Genomic DNA, 14,656 nt, shown 5'->3' on the forward strand with positions numbered 1-14,656 from the left:
AGCAGATTCTCTGCTCAGCTTCTCTGCCAATTCTGGCTGAGTAGGAGGCTGTTAAATGGCATAGGGGAGGCAGGAAAGAGGCAGCTGTCTTTCTACATCCTGAAGCTCAAGAAATACCCGAAGCTCTTAGTCACATGGAGATGAGACTTGAGTTTTAGAATGAGGAGAACAGAAACAGAACTTTCCCATGACAACACCTTTGAAACTAGAGGAGACAAAAACCTTTCAATTTTATTTTATTTTTTTCTAGTTTGATGGAGCTCAATTAAAGTGAAGTTACAGCCATACTTTTTAATCTTATATATGGTAATTTTATAAATTATAACCAATAGATCATTTAACAAAAGCAGATTCAATTCCTATTTGAAGCACAAGTATGATAAGTATGTATTTCCTATATTTGGCTACAAATCACATAGGACAAAAATGCTTTTCTGTAATTATGTGTAATTTCTACTCTGCATAAAATCTTTCTGAGGAAGTGACAGCATCAGCATGGCCAATTTCATGATCCTTTCACATCCCTCTGACTGACTGCACGTAAGTTCATATGATATACATAGTTCTGGGATTTTGAGAAGAGACATTTCACATACACAGTGTCAACTGTGGACTCTGAAGTCCACAGGGATGTCCAGCCTCACTCCTGGACCTCAGCTGGAATCTGCAGTGATGCCCAGCATCACACCTACACCCCAGGTCTGTTAGTTCTAAGCAGGCTTTCAGAAATGACAGTGCCACTGACAATGTCCTAAAGGGCTTAGCCCAGGTTGGACCATGATGGGGTAAAAGGAAGGATTGCTATCAGATAACAAGACCTGAAAACCAGATTCCTCAGAAATCGTGTGAAACAGGTTTATGTTTGTCAGGACTACATTTTCATGGTGCAGTGTGTGGAAATTCTAGTTGATCTGTGATGAGGTCATAGAACTAGACCTTTACAGAGTTGGTACATGTTTCTTCTAGCTTCCTTACCCTGCACCTTCAAGGGTGTTGTGTTTGTGTTTGGTTTGGTTTGCCTTTTTAAGATCAGTCATTGAAGCCCAACCATTGACCTTTCACCTTGAACCCCTGACATCTGTACTTAGCAATTCTCCTTTCCCCTAGAAGATCTCTCTGTAGTGGATTGTGGGTAGAAGGGTTGCTCTCTCTTGCCTTTTCTACATGTTTTGTCAATATTATAGACAGCTTTCACTTTTCTAAGCAAAAGAAGTAGGTGTTTGATCTAGGTTTGGGAACTACTAAAGCAAAAATTTGATTTTTTAGAAGTGAGATATGGATCTCCTTCTATATTTAATTCTACTGAAATTATGCTACATAGGGCAAGCAAGATGGCTTAGTGGAAAAAGACACTTAGTAACCCCCACTGCCAGGCCTGGAGTTCTATCCCAGGACATACGTGATGAAAAGAGAGAAAAAACTCCAGCAAGTGGTACTCTGTTCCACAAGTAAACACACTCAAACTCTCTCTCTCTCTCTCTCTCTCTCTCTCTCTCTCTCTCTCCACACACTCAAACTCACACACACACAGACACAAACACGTACATATACACCATGGTAAATGAATAAATATAATAAAATAAGTTAAATATTTCAAAAAAGAATTTTATTCTCTGCCATTTTCTGATGATAATCAGAAAGATCATTTTATGTATAACTAGATTTAAATATGGTCCTTCAAAGAGAAAATGTCAAAAAGAAGCTCTTCTTTTTTCTATTTTCTGTGTTTTGTTCTACATTTCTACAACTATCTCCTTGGTACTTGTGACAAAGAAAGATTGAAGAAGAAAAACAAATAGAATGGTAATGAAAACCCAGTAGTGATTTAAAGAGAAGACTCTAATATAGAGCAATCATGTTTGCTTTACATAGAATTTTTTTTTTTTGTTGAAAAATGCATTATTTTCTCTGGCAGAGTGATCAAAACTACATGATGATGGAATCATCCAAAATGTAGGTCAAATTTGATTCAATTCCATGAAATGCTTGATAGTCAATTATAAAACAAATGGTCCAGAGTGGCAGTGAGGAGCCTCATGCTTCCTGGAGATGAGACTTGACTTCTTAGAAACTATGGACCTCTCTGATTGCCCTATAAACATGCTTAATGTTGCATTATTTCCCATATAATAGAAGATAGGAACATTTTATTTATTGACTGGCTCAAAAGTATAGTCCATCTCTCAGCTACTCATCTATTTAGTTCATTTGTAAATATATTGGAGGTGAACTAACAGTTCTTACCTTATTCTGCTATATCATAGCAGGATCAAGACAATAGATACCACAACCAAAAATGATATGGAAGTTTTTCCACAGACTAAGAATGTGTGGATAGAGCTGTGGTTACAGGTGCATTGGTGTAACCATTGTGGGTCAATCTTTATTTTAAGACCAAACACAAAATTTTATTTACTCTGTTCTAGTGTAAGTCAGAGTTGTTGAAAATTAGCTTCCAATTTTGCCAGGGATCAGATTGAATATACAGGACTACTGGGTCTTTGGTAGTAAGCATTAGGCATTGCCGATAATTTCCCTGTATCTTTTGATTGATTCAGGTAATGGGAGTTGAGTGTGTGGGTCAGAGGTAGAGTACTTGCCTAGTTTGCAAAAGGCTCTAGGTTCAATTCCTAACACTGCAAAAAAGCAAAAACCAAACAACCAAAAAAATCCAAAATCACTATTTATCTTGTTCTGCATTGGCTTCCATGAAAGAAAAATCTAAGATAATCCTGTCTTGAGATCAATCAAGGCTGCTTTGAAGGTCAGAGGATACTAAAGAAAGAGAACAGAAAGAATACACAGAAAGTAGAGAAAGGTCACTGGGTGCTCCTGCTTTGCTGATTACCACTCAGGACTGGTGGGATTCAAACCCCACTGGGAAACTGTGAGAAACCATACAGAAGGTGCCTCCAATTGACCTCAGTTATTGTCTGACAGCAGCCCCTGGGGAGGCAAGCTCATCTTTGAACATTTTGTTTATTCTTGTTCCCAGGCACTGAGCATCTGCTATAGCCTTGAAAAGTCAACAAAAATAGCACACCAAGTGGTTATCCAAAACCATAGTCTTCTTTCTGTCTACATTGACATATCGTTTGTTGTTGTCCTTATTCAGATCATATTGAGGCAACCATGTGGGTGAGACTCTATGAGTATAGCTTCTGACACCCCTAGAAGACAATCTCACAGCAAACTCCATTCCTCTGGCTAGTACAATGTTTCTGTCCCCTTTTCTGCAATGTTTCCTGAGACTTAGGTATAAAAATTGTTTTGTAGATGTTTTCATTGGGACTTGGTTTCATAATCTGAATTTTAATTGCTTGTGGCTCTCCATAGTGGTCTCTGTGTCAAAGAGATGTTCCCTTGACAAGGGGTAGCCACCATACTTATCTGTGGGTATCTGTTTAGATGGTTGAGAGGGATTATGCTGGTTTAGGAAACTGGTGGTTGTAGATTCTCCTCTCATATTCATGACTCCAATAACACTGAATAACTAACGAAGTTTGCAGTGCATGGTTTCCTTCCTGTTGAGTGATCTTAAGTCCAGCAAGAGAGTTGTTGGTTACCACCAAGACATGCATGCCATTACTGAACCCTGTGTTACTGTGCCATGATTGTTGCTGATGTGGTTCATAGGCATCTCCCAGCACTTAATCCTTAAAACACAGAGCTACAATACTTCTAACATTTGAATGCAAAATAGACCATTAATTAAGGAATCTTTAAGGAGAATGTTGTTATGAATTATAAGATATATCTTATTTTTCTCTTCTTTATGCAGGAGTTGCATTGAAAGCATATGTATTATCTTACATATCCTGATGATAACCCAATGACATTGCTCTTACTGCCACTTCTTCATGTGATAAATACAATTCTACTCTGCCATGAAGAATTTGTAACTTTTATGTGTTTTCTTTAAATTCTGTGTCCCTTCCTGTTACTCTGATTTTCCACAGGAAGGAGTCTAATTCTTTTGTGTGTGTGTGTGTGAGTGGATGAACCCTCAGTTATTACTGTTTTGGTACCACCTTTGGCAGAGACCCCATGCAGCAGCTTTGCACAGGGGCTGGCACTTCATGACTCACACCCATGATAACACAAAGGTGGGGTAGAGAAAGGATTTAGAAAAGGAGAGTGGGAATCATGGCAGATAGCATTGCAGGAACAGAGCCTTAGAAACTCGATTCAAAGATTCAGTCAAGGATGGCCTTCTCCATGCTATTACACTGTGAAGCTAAAGAGACCATTTATGCTCAACTTCCATTCAGATTTTTATTTTTTTATTTTTTATTTCTAATTTTATTTTTTTGTTTTTGTTTTTGTTTTTGTTTTTACGAGACAGGGTTTCTCTGTAAAGCCCTGGTTGTCCTGGAACTCACTCTGTAGACCAGGCTGGCCTTGAACTCAGAAATCTGCCTGCCTCTGCCTCCCGAGTGCTGGGATTAAAGGTGTGTGCCACCACGCCTGGCAGATTTTTATTTTATTTTTTTAATAACACTTAAACCTCAGTTTATTCACCTTTTTTTCTTATAGTTATCTGCTTGGGTTAAGGAAGAAGGGAACACAAATATGCCCTGATCCAAGTGTGGAAGTCAGATATAACCTGAGGGAATCTGTTTTCTCCTTCCACCATTTATGTTCTGGGGACATAAGACAGGCTTGTTGTCAAGTGTCTCTGATGGCTGAGTCATCTCTCTGGCCCTTAAATCTCACTTTTGAATGGAATTTAATCTTCAAGACCTTCTTGACCCAAAAGGATCACTCTTCTGGTTACCCTGGAATACTTGAGGCACCCCTTCCTATCAGTTAAACAAGACAGACACTATATAAACCACAATGCGTTTAATTGGGAAGGTCCCCACTCATCTTCAATCAGGGGCTTTCGGTGCTGCTTCCTCCTGAGGGAGCATCCGTCCGTCAGCCTTGCTGTTCCACCTCTAGGCTGGCAGAGGACAGTGGAGCAGCCAACACACAGGATGACTATCTTAGTCAGGATTTCTATTCCAGGAAAAAACATCATGACCAAGAAGCAAGTTGGGGAGGAAAGGGTTTATTCAGCTTACACCTCCAAATTGCTGTTTAATACTAAAGGAAGTCAGGACTGGAACTCAAGCAGGTCAGGAAGCAGGAGCTGATGCAGAAGCCATGGTGGGATGTTTCTTACTGGCTTGCTTGCTTCCCCTGGCTTGCTCAGCATGCTTTCTTATAGAACCCAAGACCAGAGATGACACCAATCACAATGGGCCCTCCCTGCTTGATCACTAACTAAGAAAATGCCCCACAGCTGGATCTCATGGAGGCATTTCCTCAACTGAAGCTCCTTTCTCTGTGATAACTCCAACTTGTGTGAAGTTGACACACAAAACCAGCCAGTATAATGATGGTCTGTGCATGGCTAAAGACTGTGGTGATTTTATAGCAGCCTGGGCATTTCACATCTGTAAAGTAGAAATTGGAGCTCCGCACCAAGTGATTTTTCTTGTGTTTCCTCTTCTCTTCTGGAGAGGGATGAAGGCAGTCCTTTGTGAGAGGCATGGTCTCATAGGGAGGTATTCACCGCCAGAAAGCTAATTCAGATTTCTGAGGTAAAGCTAATGTTTGGTCTTACCTAACCTAGACGATGTTCCAAATAGAATGTGTTAAGCAAATGAAGAGTTCCTTAATCAAATCCCACAGTCGCATGCCTGACTGACAGTCCTAAGAACTTTGATGAATAATGTTGAGAGGTTGCTTAGTCTAGTGCATTATGCTTTTACTTTAGCAATTCAGCTTCCATTTTTACTAAAATGCATTGGCAGTAGCAGAAGATTTGCCTGTGAGAAAACTTTCTGTGTTAAGAGAGGATCTCATATAGATTAGGTTGGCCTCGAGCTCCCTATATAACAGAGGATAACCTCAGACTATTGAAACTTCTGCCTCTGCCTTCTGAATGCTGAGATTGTAGGCATGTTCCACAATGCCTTGTTTAGGTCGTCCTGAGAGTAGAAATCAGGAACTTATGCATGTCAGGCAAGCACTTTTACCAATGGAACTATATCCCAGTCTCATCTAAATGATTTTATTATATGACCATTAAAAACGCCCATGAAAACATTGTCTTAAGACTTATCTCATTTTTTCTATACATTACTACCATAGGTGGTTGAAAACAAATTATTATTACCAAATTACTAATCTATAATTTAATAGCAATAAAATAGAGATAATGAAAAAATCTGTGTTGTTTTATTCCTCTGAATCCTTCCTCTTTGAAGAGAATGGCTTTTATGTTGAAGTTGTCTCCATTTTCAGTTTCATTTCCTTTTCATATTCTATACCAATTTTTAGAAGTATATAAAACACAAAAATTTAAGAGAAAAAAATCATCCTATTATTATCTTGCAATTGCAGGCACTTATGGAAGTGTGGCTACCCCATCCCTTCAAGAGATAAAAGAAAACAAAGGAACTTGGCTGCACTGTAAGCCTCACATAATTAGCATGGGGATTTTTGCTAAAGGGATGGAGGCATTTTAAATTATTGTTCTTGCATAAGCTGATATTTTAAATGAGATTTTTAAGTTACAGAATCAGAGTCTCAAAGCATCACAGTCCAAATATAAACATAATACCAGTTTGTTTTATTTCATAATATTTTCTTCATTTTCTTCAGGAGCTTCCATGAAAAATTACATTCTGGAAAGTTTTTTGATATGGCATATGCTTGAAAAAAGTATGTGGGCGCCTCACAGTTGAGTGGAAATTCTACTGTACTCTAAAGCATCACACAAAAAGCAATTCTGGTAACCGTCAAGAGCATTCATTCTTCCTGGCTAGGTCTGTGTATTCAGCACACAAGAAGGCTCTGGCTCTGTGAGGATGATCACAAATCCAAGCTTTGCTATCTTTGTGGCTTGTTTAAGACTTAGAACAAGGAGGAAAAAAAACTGTGTTTCATTTAGCTCAAGATTTGCAAATTGAATCCACTGTCCTTCAGACTTAGAATTCCATTGCAGGCTTCATCTTTCGATATATCTGGAAATAGTAACCACCACTAAATTGTCTCAGTAGCATCTCTGTGGATTTCCCCAGCACGCTCAGTGAATATATAAAGACAAAGACAAACTCGGATGGTCATCTTCGCTTGCCTGTGTTTATCTTTGCTTGTAATGGAGGAAGTGAAAATGGATGACTTCTATCCACAGTAACACTGAAATACAGTGCTGGCAAGATATCTAAGCAGGTCAGAAAGGTACTTTGTCACCAAGTCTGATGACCCGAGTTTGATCTCTAGTGCCCACATGGTGGAACTCACAAGGAGAAAAATGACTCTCAGAAATTGTCCTCTGGCTTCCACATGCATGCTGTGGCATGTGCATTCCTGCCTGCAGTCAGACACATCACACACACACACAAAGCAAAGATATGTTTAAAGAATTTTTAAAAGAGAGACTAGCATTGGTGAGGCAAGTATCTACAGTGTTTTTTTCATATCACCAACTCTATAAGATTCTCTGTCCAATATTATGAAATAAATTTTTTTCTACAATGTAAATGTAAGATACCCAGTTGGTGCTGGGCAGTGGTGGTGCACGCCTTTAATTCCAGCACTTAAGAGGCAGAAGCAGGTGGATTTCTGAACTCTAGGCCACCTGGGTCTACAGAGTGAGTTCCAGGTCAGCCAGGGCTACACAGAGAAACTCTGTCTCAAAACAAACAAACAAACAAACAAGCAAACAAAGATACCCAGTTGGCAAGAAGACATGGGTCTGGGGAGATGATCAGTCCTGAGAGGGCTGATGATGAAAGCAAGAGAACCTGGCTTTTATTTCCAAACCCATATGAAGAAAACCAGGAATGATACTAAATAGCTTGCAATCATGACTCTGGAGAGGCGGAGACAAGCAGACCAGTGGATTCAAAGTCATCAAGCTTCATCATGTTTGGTAAGCTCTAGACCAATGATTTTCAACTTGTGAGTCATGACCCCTTGGGGGGTCAAATGTCAGATAACTTGTATGTCAGATATTTACATTATAATTCATAACAATTGCAAAATTACAGATATGAACTAAAATGAATTTCATGATTAGAAGTCATCATAACTTAAGGAGCGGTATTAAAAGAACACAGCATTAGCAAGGTTGGGAACCTCTTCATGAGACCAAAGAGGGAAATTACCTAAAAAACGAGATGAGCAGCACCTGTGAAAGAACACCCAAGGCTGTCCGCTGACATTCATATACATGTACATACACATGGACTTCCCCTGTGGCTCATGTGTGTGTATACATGTGAAACACATGCACACATGCACAGGCACACACACACATACACACACACACACACACACACACAGAGATAGACTGAGAGAGAGAGAGAGAGAGAGAGAGAGAGAGAGAGAGAGAGAGAGAGAGAGAGAGAGAAACTTTGTTTTAGGAACAAACTCTTGCATGTCATACAGCAAACTGCATTTTAGGAGATGCATAATAGAAAGATAATCACAGTCTTTCAAGCACTTTGACTATTATCTATTCAACTATCACTGTCTCCTTTGTTGAATGACTTATAAAGTAGCTTTTATATAAAAAAATCACCAACAAAATCCCTAATTGGTCAGAGTAAGAAGGTTATTAGACATGAAAGAAAATCCTTTGGTCTTTAAGCAGAAAGGAAATTTCTCTTCAAAGGTCAAAATCCCCAATACAAATTGAATAATGAAATGTGGCACAGTGTCTTGATCAAAACACTATTTGCCACCTTTGATGTGCTTCCTCCACATTGGGGTGTCCCTTGGGAAGGCCTTGTGAAAGCATCAAAGAAAGGAAATACAAAAAAAAATCCTCTTCTTGTCTGTTATCACTGAGTGAAAAGTAAGTATGGTTAGACCCACTAGAGACGCCTTACTCAGATCAGCTTACACATGCCTAATTACGAAGACGTTGAGAAAAACATTTCTTATGTTGGGATCATGTTAATACTTTTTATATTTGCAGTGTGTGTATGTGTGTGTGTGTGTGTGTGTGTGTGTGTGTGTGTGTGTGTGTGTGTAAGTAAGAGTTACTTTGGTCTGTGAGAATCCGATCTGTGACAAAGAGATGCTCACATTTTCCCAGGAAGTCACACAGTGCATACAAACATGAATACAGAGGAACACAATAGAGAGGAATGGAAAGCTAGAGTAATCTAGGTCCTTAGTTGCTTTGAGGTATTACCAGATCATGCCTTTGTTCTCCAGTGAGTACTTCTAATTATGTGTGTAAGACATACCCAAATAATATGCTATGTTTCTGGGAGGCTGAGGTTAAGATACAATGTCTCTTTTGTTTTTTTTAATTAGATATTTTCTTCATTTACATTTCAAATGTTATCCCCTTTCCTAGTTTCCCCTCTGAAAATCTCCTATCCTGTTCCCCCTACTCCTGCTCCCCAACCTACCCACTCCTGCATCCTGGCCATGGTATTCCCCTATACAGGGGCATAGAACCTTCACAGGACCAAAGGCCTCTCCTCCCATTGATGACTGACTAGGCCATCCTCTGCTATATATGCAGTTAGAGACATAAGTCCCACCATGTGTTTTCTTTGATTGGTTGTTTAGTCCCAGAGAGCTCTGGGGGGTACTGGTTAGTCTATATTGTTGTTCCTTCTATCAGGCTACAGACTGCTTCAGCTCCTTGGGTCCTTTCTCTGCTCCTTTATTAAGGATCCTGTGCTTTGTCCAATGGATGACTGTGAGCATCCACTTCTGTATTTTCCAGGCAGAGCTTCTCAGGAGACAGCTATATCAGGCTCCTGTCAGCAAGCACTTGTTGGCATCCACAATAGTGTCTGGGTTTGGTGATTGTTTATGGAATGGATCCCCAGGTGGGACAGTCTCTGGATGGTCATTCCTTCAGTCTCTGCTCTGAATTATGTATCTGTAACTCCTTCCATGGGTATATTGTTCCCCCTTCTAAGAAGGATTGAAGTATCCACACTTTGGTCTTCCTTTTTCTTGAGCTTCATATGTTTTGCAAATTGTATCTTAGGTATTCTAAGTTTCTGGGCTAATATCCACTTATCAGTGAGTGAATATCATGTGTGTTCTTTTGTGATTGTGTTACCTCACTCAGGATGATATCCTCAAGATCCATCCATTTGTCTAAGAATTTCATAAATTCATAGTACCCCATCATGTGAATGTACCACATTTTCTGTATCCATTCCTCTATTGAGGGACATCTGGGTTCTTTCCAGCCTCTGGCTATTATAAATAAGGCTTCTATGAACATAGTGGAGCATGTGTTCTTATTACAAGTTGAAGCATCTCTGGGTATATGCCCAGGAGTGGTATTGCTGGATTTTCCCTGGTAGTACTATGTCCAATTTTCTGAGGAACCTCTAGACTGACTTCCAGAGTGGTTATACAAGCTTGCAATCCCACCAGCAATGGAGGAGTGTTTATCTTTCTCCATATCTGCTATCAACTGAGTTTTTGATCTTAGCCATTCCGACTGGTGTGAGGTGGAATCTCAGGGTTGTTTTGATTTGCATTTCTCTGATGATTAAGGATGTTGAACATTTTTAGGTGCTTCTCAGCCATTCGGTATTCCGAAGTTGAGAATTCAATTAGCTCTGTACCCCATTTTTTAATAGGGTTATTTGGTTTTCCAGAGTCCAACCTTTTGATATATTGGATATTAGTCCCCTATCAGATTTAGAATTGGTAAAGATCTTTTCCCAATCTGTTGGTTGCCATTTTGTCTTATTGACAGTGTCCTTTGCCTTACAGAAGCTTTGTAATTTTATGATGTCCCATTTGTCGATTCTTGATCTTATAGCACAAGCCATTGGTGTTCTCTTTGGGAATTTTCCCCCTGTAACCATATCTTCGAGGCTTTTCCCCACTTTCTCCCATATAAGTTCCAGTGTCTCTGGTTTTATGTGGAGTTCCTTGATTCACTTAGACTTGAGCTTTGCACAAGAAGATTAAGAATGGATCAATTCGCATTCTTCTACATGCTAACCTGCAGTTGTGCCAGCACCATTTGTTGAAAATGCTGTCTTTTTTTCCACTGGATGGTTTTAGCTCCCTTGTCAAAGATCAAGTGACCAATGGTGTTTGAGTTCATTTCTTGGTCTTCACTTCTATTCTATTGATCTACCTGTCTGCCTCTGCACCAGTACCAGATGCAATGTCTCTTACTCAGAGGTGTATACAGTCTCTAACCAACAGAAAGTTTATAAGAATGCCTGCATTCTTTGGCCAGTTTTTCATTATGGGGTTTTGGTGATTTCCCACATCACAAGCTCCTGTTTACCAACAAAATATATGACTTCATGTTTGTTCATATTTCAGTCTTATCACTCTGTAGAGTTTTCCCTTCATGAATTTTAGGTACTCCATCTGAACCAATATATCTCAACCTGTGGGTTATGACCCTTTGCAGATTGAGTAACCTTTTTACAAGGGTTTCCCAAGACCATCCGCATATCAGATATTTACATTGCAATTCATAACAGTAGCAAAATTACCATTACAGATTAGTTGGGGGGCCATCACAACATTAAAAGAGTTGAGAACCACTAATCTAAATCAACCTGAACCACAGACATAGGCTAGCTATTTGGGGGCTTGCCCAACTTTAGAGTGGGAAATCCATCCTTAGGAAGAATTTTCTTCTGGGTAGACACTCAGTAGGCACTTCCTAAATATACATGGTGAGACTGATAATGTCATGCTCACTAAAAGCAGTGTCTGTCACACTTTTTTTTTGTCTGTCACACTTTTAATGGCATCCAAGTGTCACTTAAATATTTAATTGTGCTCTTTTTATATGTGTGCTCTTCTCATTTTCCAGAAGTTTTGGTTATAAAACAAGACCAACAAAAAAATCTGCTGACTTTTCCATAGATGAGTAAGAATTTTCATCTTCCAGTAGTTATAAGGAAAACAACCTAGATATGCTTTATATCTTTCTCTTACTACTAGAAAACTCTCTCCATACACATATTATCGTGTAACAAGCATCATGTGATTCTGTGTGTGTCTCTGTGTATGTGTTTGCATGTGTGTGTCTGTGTCTGTGTGAGTGCAGGCGCACACATGTCACATGGTGCACACGTGGAGGGCCGAGGACAACTTTTGGGGGTCAGTTTTTTCTTTCTACCATGTTTGGGGACTTCTTATTTATATCTCACTTAAAATTCTTTTGGCTGATCTTCTTTTAAAGCTTTCTCTTTCCACCCATTTTCTTAACTTCAATTTATAATGTAACTTGATATATGTGCATTCCTAAAGTCTGCTTTAAAATACTCTTGATTACCAATGAAATATTGAGGGAATGAAATCTTGAGGAAGAAAGTTAACTATCAGTTGTACCGGTGCATTTGAAATTTGGGCTTAATTCAGAGCACAGATCAGGAAGATGACATCTGATTAAATTGTCTCTTTGCCCGTATGCATGTTGTATAACCACCTAGCAGCCCTGGAAGTGACTTGTCTGATACCAAGAGCTTTCTTTTCCCCCAAGTTCTTCCATGTTCCCGGATCTCAGAGCACTACATTGCCCTTTTCCCTTTTCTCTTTGCACTAGAGCATTGTCCAGTAGACATTACTCATCTTTCAAGACTTCCTGCAGTTGGAAGCTTGGGATTCCTTCCAAGGATTTTCAGTCAGAAGTGAATTATTATGGACACAAGAATCAGTACCTATTATATTTTCTAAGGTCAGATGATAAATTGGTTTAAAGCTTTCAAAATTTCCATAGGGGTGAGTCATGTTTTCTTCCAGTGGAGGCCAGACTTTTTGTATTGTCATTATACATTGAGGTGGTTTGAATGAAAATGGCCTGCATAGGCTTGGTCCCCAGTTGGTGGAACTGTTTGGGAGGAATTAGGAACTATGGCCTTGTTAAAGGAGGTGGGTCACTGGGGCTGAGTTTGAGGTTTTTAAAGACTCATGCCTTTCTTTCCCAGTGTACTCCTTGCCTCCTGTTTATTGCTTTTGAGATGAGCTTTTGATGTTCCTCTTACTGTGCTTTGGCCCCTTTGCCACCATGGACTCTAACTCTCTGAAACCGTAACCTAAATTAAACAACTTCTTTTATAATTTGCCTTGGCCATGGTGTCTTACCATAGCAATAGAAAAGTAATACACACATGGATGTTTTATGTGTTAAAGTGGAGCTAACAGAGGCTTATGAATCTAACACTTGAGTCCTGCCAGTTCTTCACAAATGCAATTTCAAACAAGGGGCAGAAGTTATTGGAGTCATTAGTGGAATGGAGTCTACATGGTTGATGTGAACCAGTGGCATGTGGTGTGAGGTCTGTGAGAGGATTTGCACATGGTAAAGCAATGTTCACATATAGAGTTGACTGAATCAATGGTCACTCTAGAAGTTATTTAGTTTCCATTCCACGTCCCATGACAATCGCTCATTTTTACCAGGTTTGCCATCTTATGGTTCTGAGGTCTGTGACACAGATGACTTTGTCACTGCTGGGCTTACTCTTGACTTCGTTACTCACTGTGGTGGCATATTGGATCACTTATTTACTTTCTTGTAAGTCTCACTTATCTAGTTCTATAGAAATAGGACTTTGATTTTAATTAATTAGGTTGATTTCAGGGTTTATGAGACAAGCTATTACAAAGTGGTTATTATGGTACCGGTTACATAGGCAATTATGCATATTAATGGAACTTATTACTCTGAGCACAGGGAGATGATGTAATTCTTGGAATATGGCAGCTGACATTTCATTTTTCTTCCCTACAAAAGGGCAACAGAGTGCTGTAGGGCACAGGGTGCCTGCCGTAAGAACACAAGCCAGTGTTGGACACTGCATGGGACTCCATCCTTAAAGGTATTTTCCCCCCATTTATCTTGAAGTCATTCTAATTTCAATTTAACTTCTTAACCTTCTGTTCTTCCAATTTTCTGCCATAATTGGAGGGTGCACACATTTCATAGTTACTTTGATTTCATTTTCCTCTTCAATGTGTGATATATGACAGGTTTTGACTTGTGCCATTACTTATAGGGGTAATTTTGTAAAAGAGAATAAATAAAACTAAACTTAATTATACATCTATTCAACATCAATGTAGTAAAGAGCATAAAAAGATATAAAATACATCCTGATATGAAAGTTTTATATATGTGGAGATGGTTAATGGATTAATGATGTGGAATAATGAAAATTTTCTTAAGATTTTGGAAGCTTTAATTAGTTTCTATGATGAACATCAGTATGAAATATCATATGAAAGAATTAAGATGAAAAATATCTCTTCTATTATCTATTTTTAAAGATTTTTAACTTTTAATTTGTGTGTGTGTGTGTGTGTGTGTGTGTGTGTGTGTGTGTGTGTGTGTGTATAGGAGTATGTGTCTGTAAGGTACCTATTGAGGCCTAAAGAGGGTGCCAAATTTCTTGCAGCAGAAGTTGTTGGCAATTGTCAGCTGTCCAACATGAATGTTGGGAACTGAACTCAGGTCCTCAGCAAGAACGTTCCTTTAGGGTTTCTGACTGCTGAGTCATTGGTCTACCTCCAAAACTCCTATGTTATTAAAAGTCTACTTGACTCTTATTTCATATAAAAAAATCTACTTACCAAGTATATGTGTTACATGTTTTAAAGACCTGTGCTCATTTTTGCCTTTACTGTTAATGAGGACACTGTT

General features: G+C 39.0%; 1 protein-coding gene across 1 annotated transcript; it reads right to left on the reverse strand.

Moving 5' to 3' along the window:
• Window positions 1-4,825: 4,825 nt before the first annotated feature.
• On the reverse strand, window positions 4,826-5,538 carry LOC115030644 (40S ribosomal protein S27-like). Its single transcript, XM_029475545.1, has 2 exons — window positions 5,370-5,538; window positions 4,826-4,983 (listed from the first exon to the last, which is right to left on the reverse strand). The coding sequence occupies exons 1-2, from the start codon at window positions 5,536-5,538 to the stop codon at window positions 4,826-4,828; spliced, it is 327 nt and encodes a 108-aa protein (XP_029331405.1).
• Window positions 5,539-14,656: the final 9,118 nt, after the last annotated feature.

This window comes from Mus caroli, chromosome 3, assembly GCF_900094665.2.
Source record: "Mus caroli chromosome 3, CAROLI_EIJ_v1.1, whole genome shotgun sequence".
NCBI lineage: Eukaryota > Metazoa > Chordata > Mammalia > Rodentia > Muridae > Mus > Mus caroli.

Bases quoted from the DNA above. Each gene is read 5' to 3' on its own strand.
- LOC115030644 (XM_029475545.1), bottom strand. From the start codon at position 5,538: ATGCCTCTCACAAAGGACTGCCTTCATCCCTCTCCAGAAGAGAAGAGG. The intron at 4,984-5,369 runs GTTTTGTGTGTC...TGACTAAGATAG, and splicing joins GACCATCATTATACTGGCTG to TCATCCTGTGTGTTGGCTGC.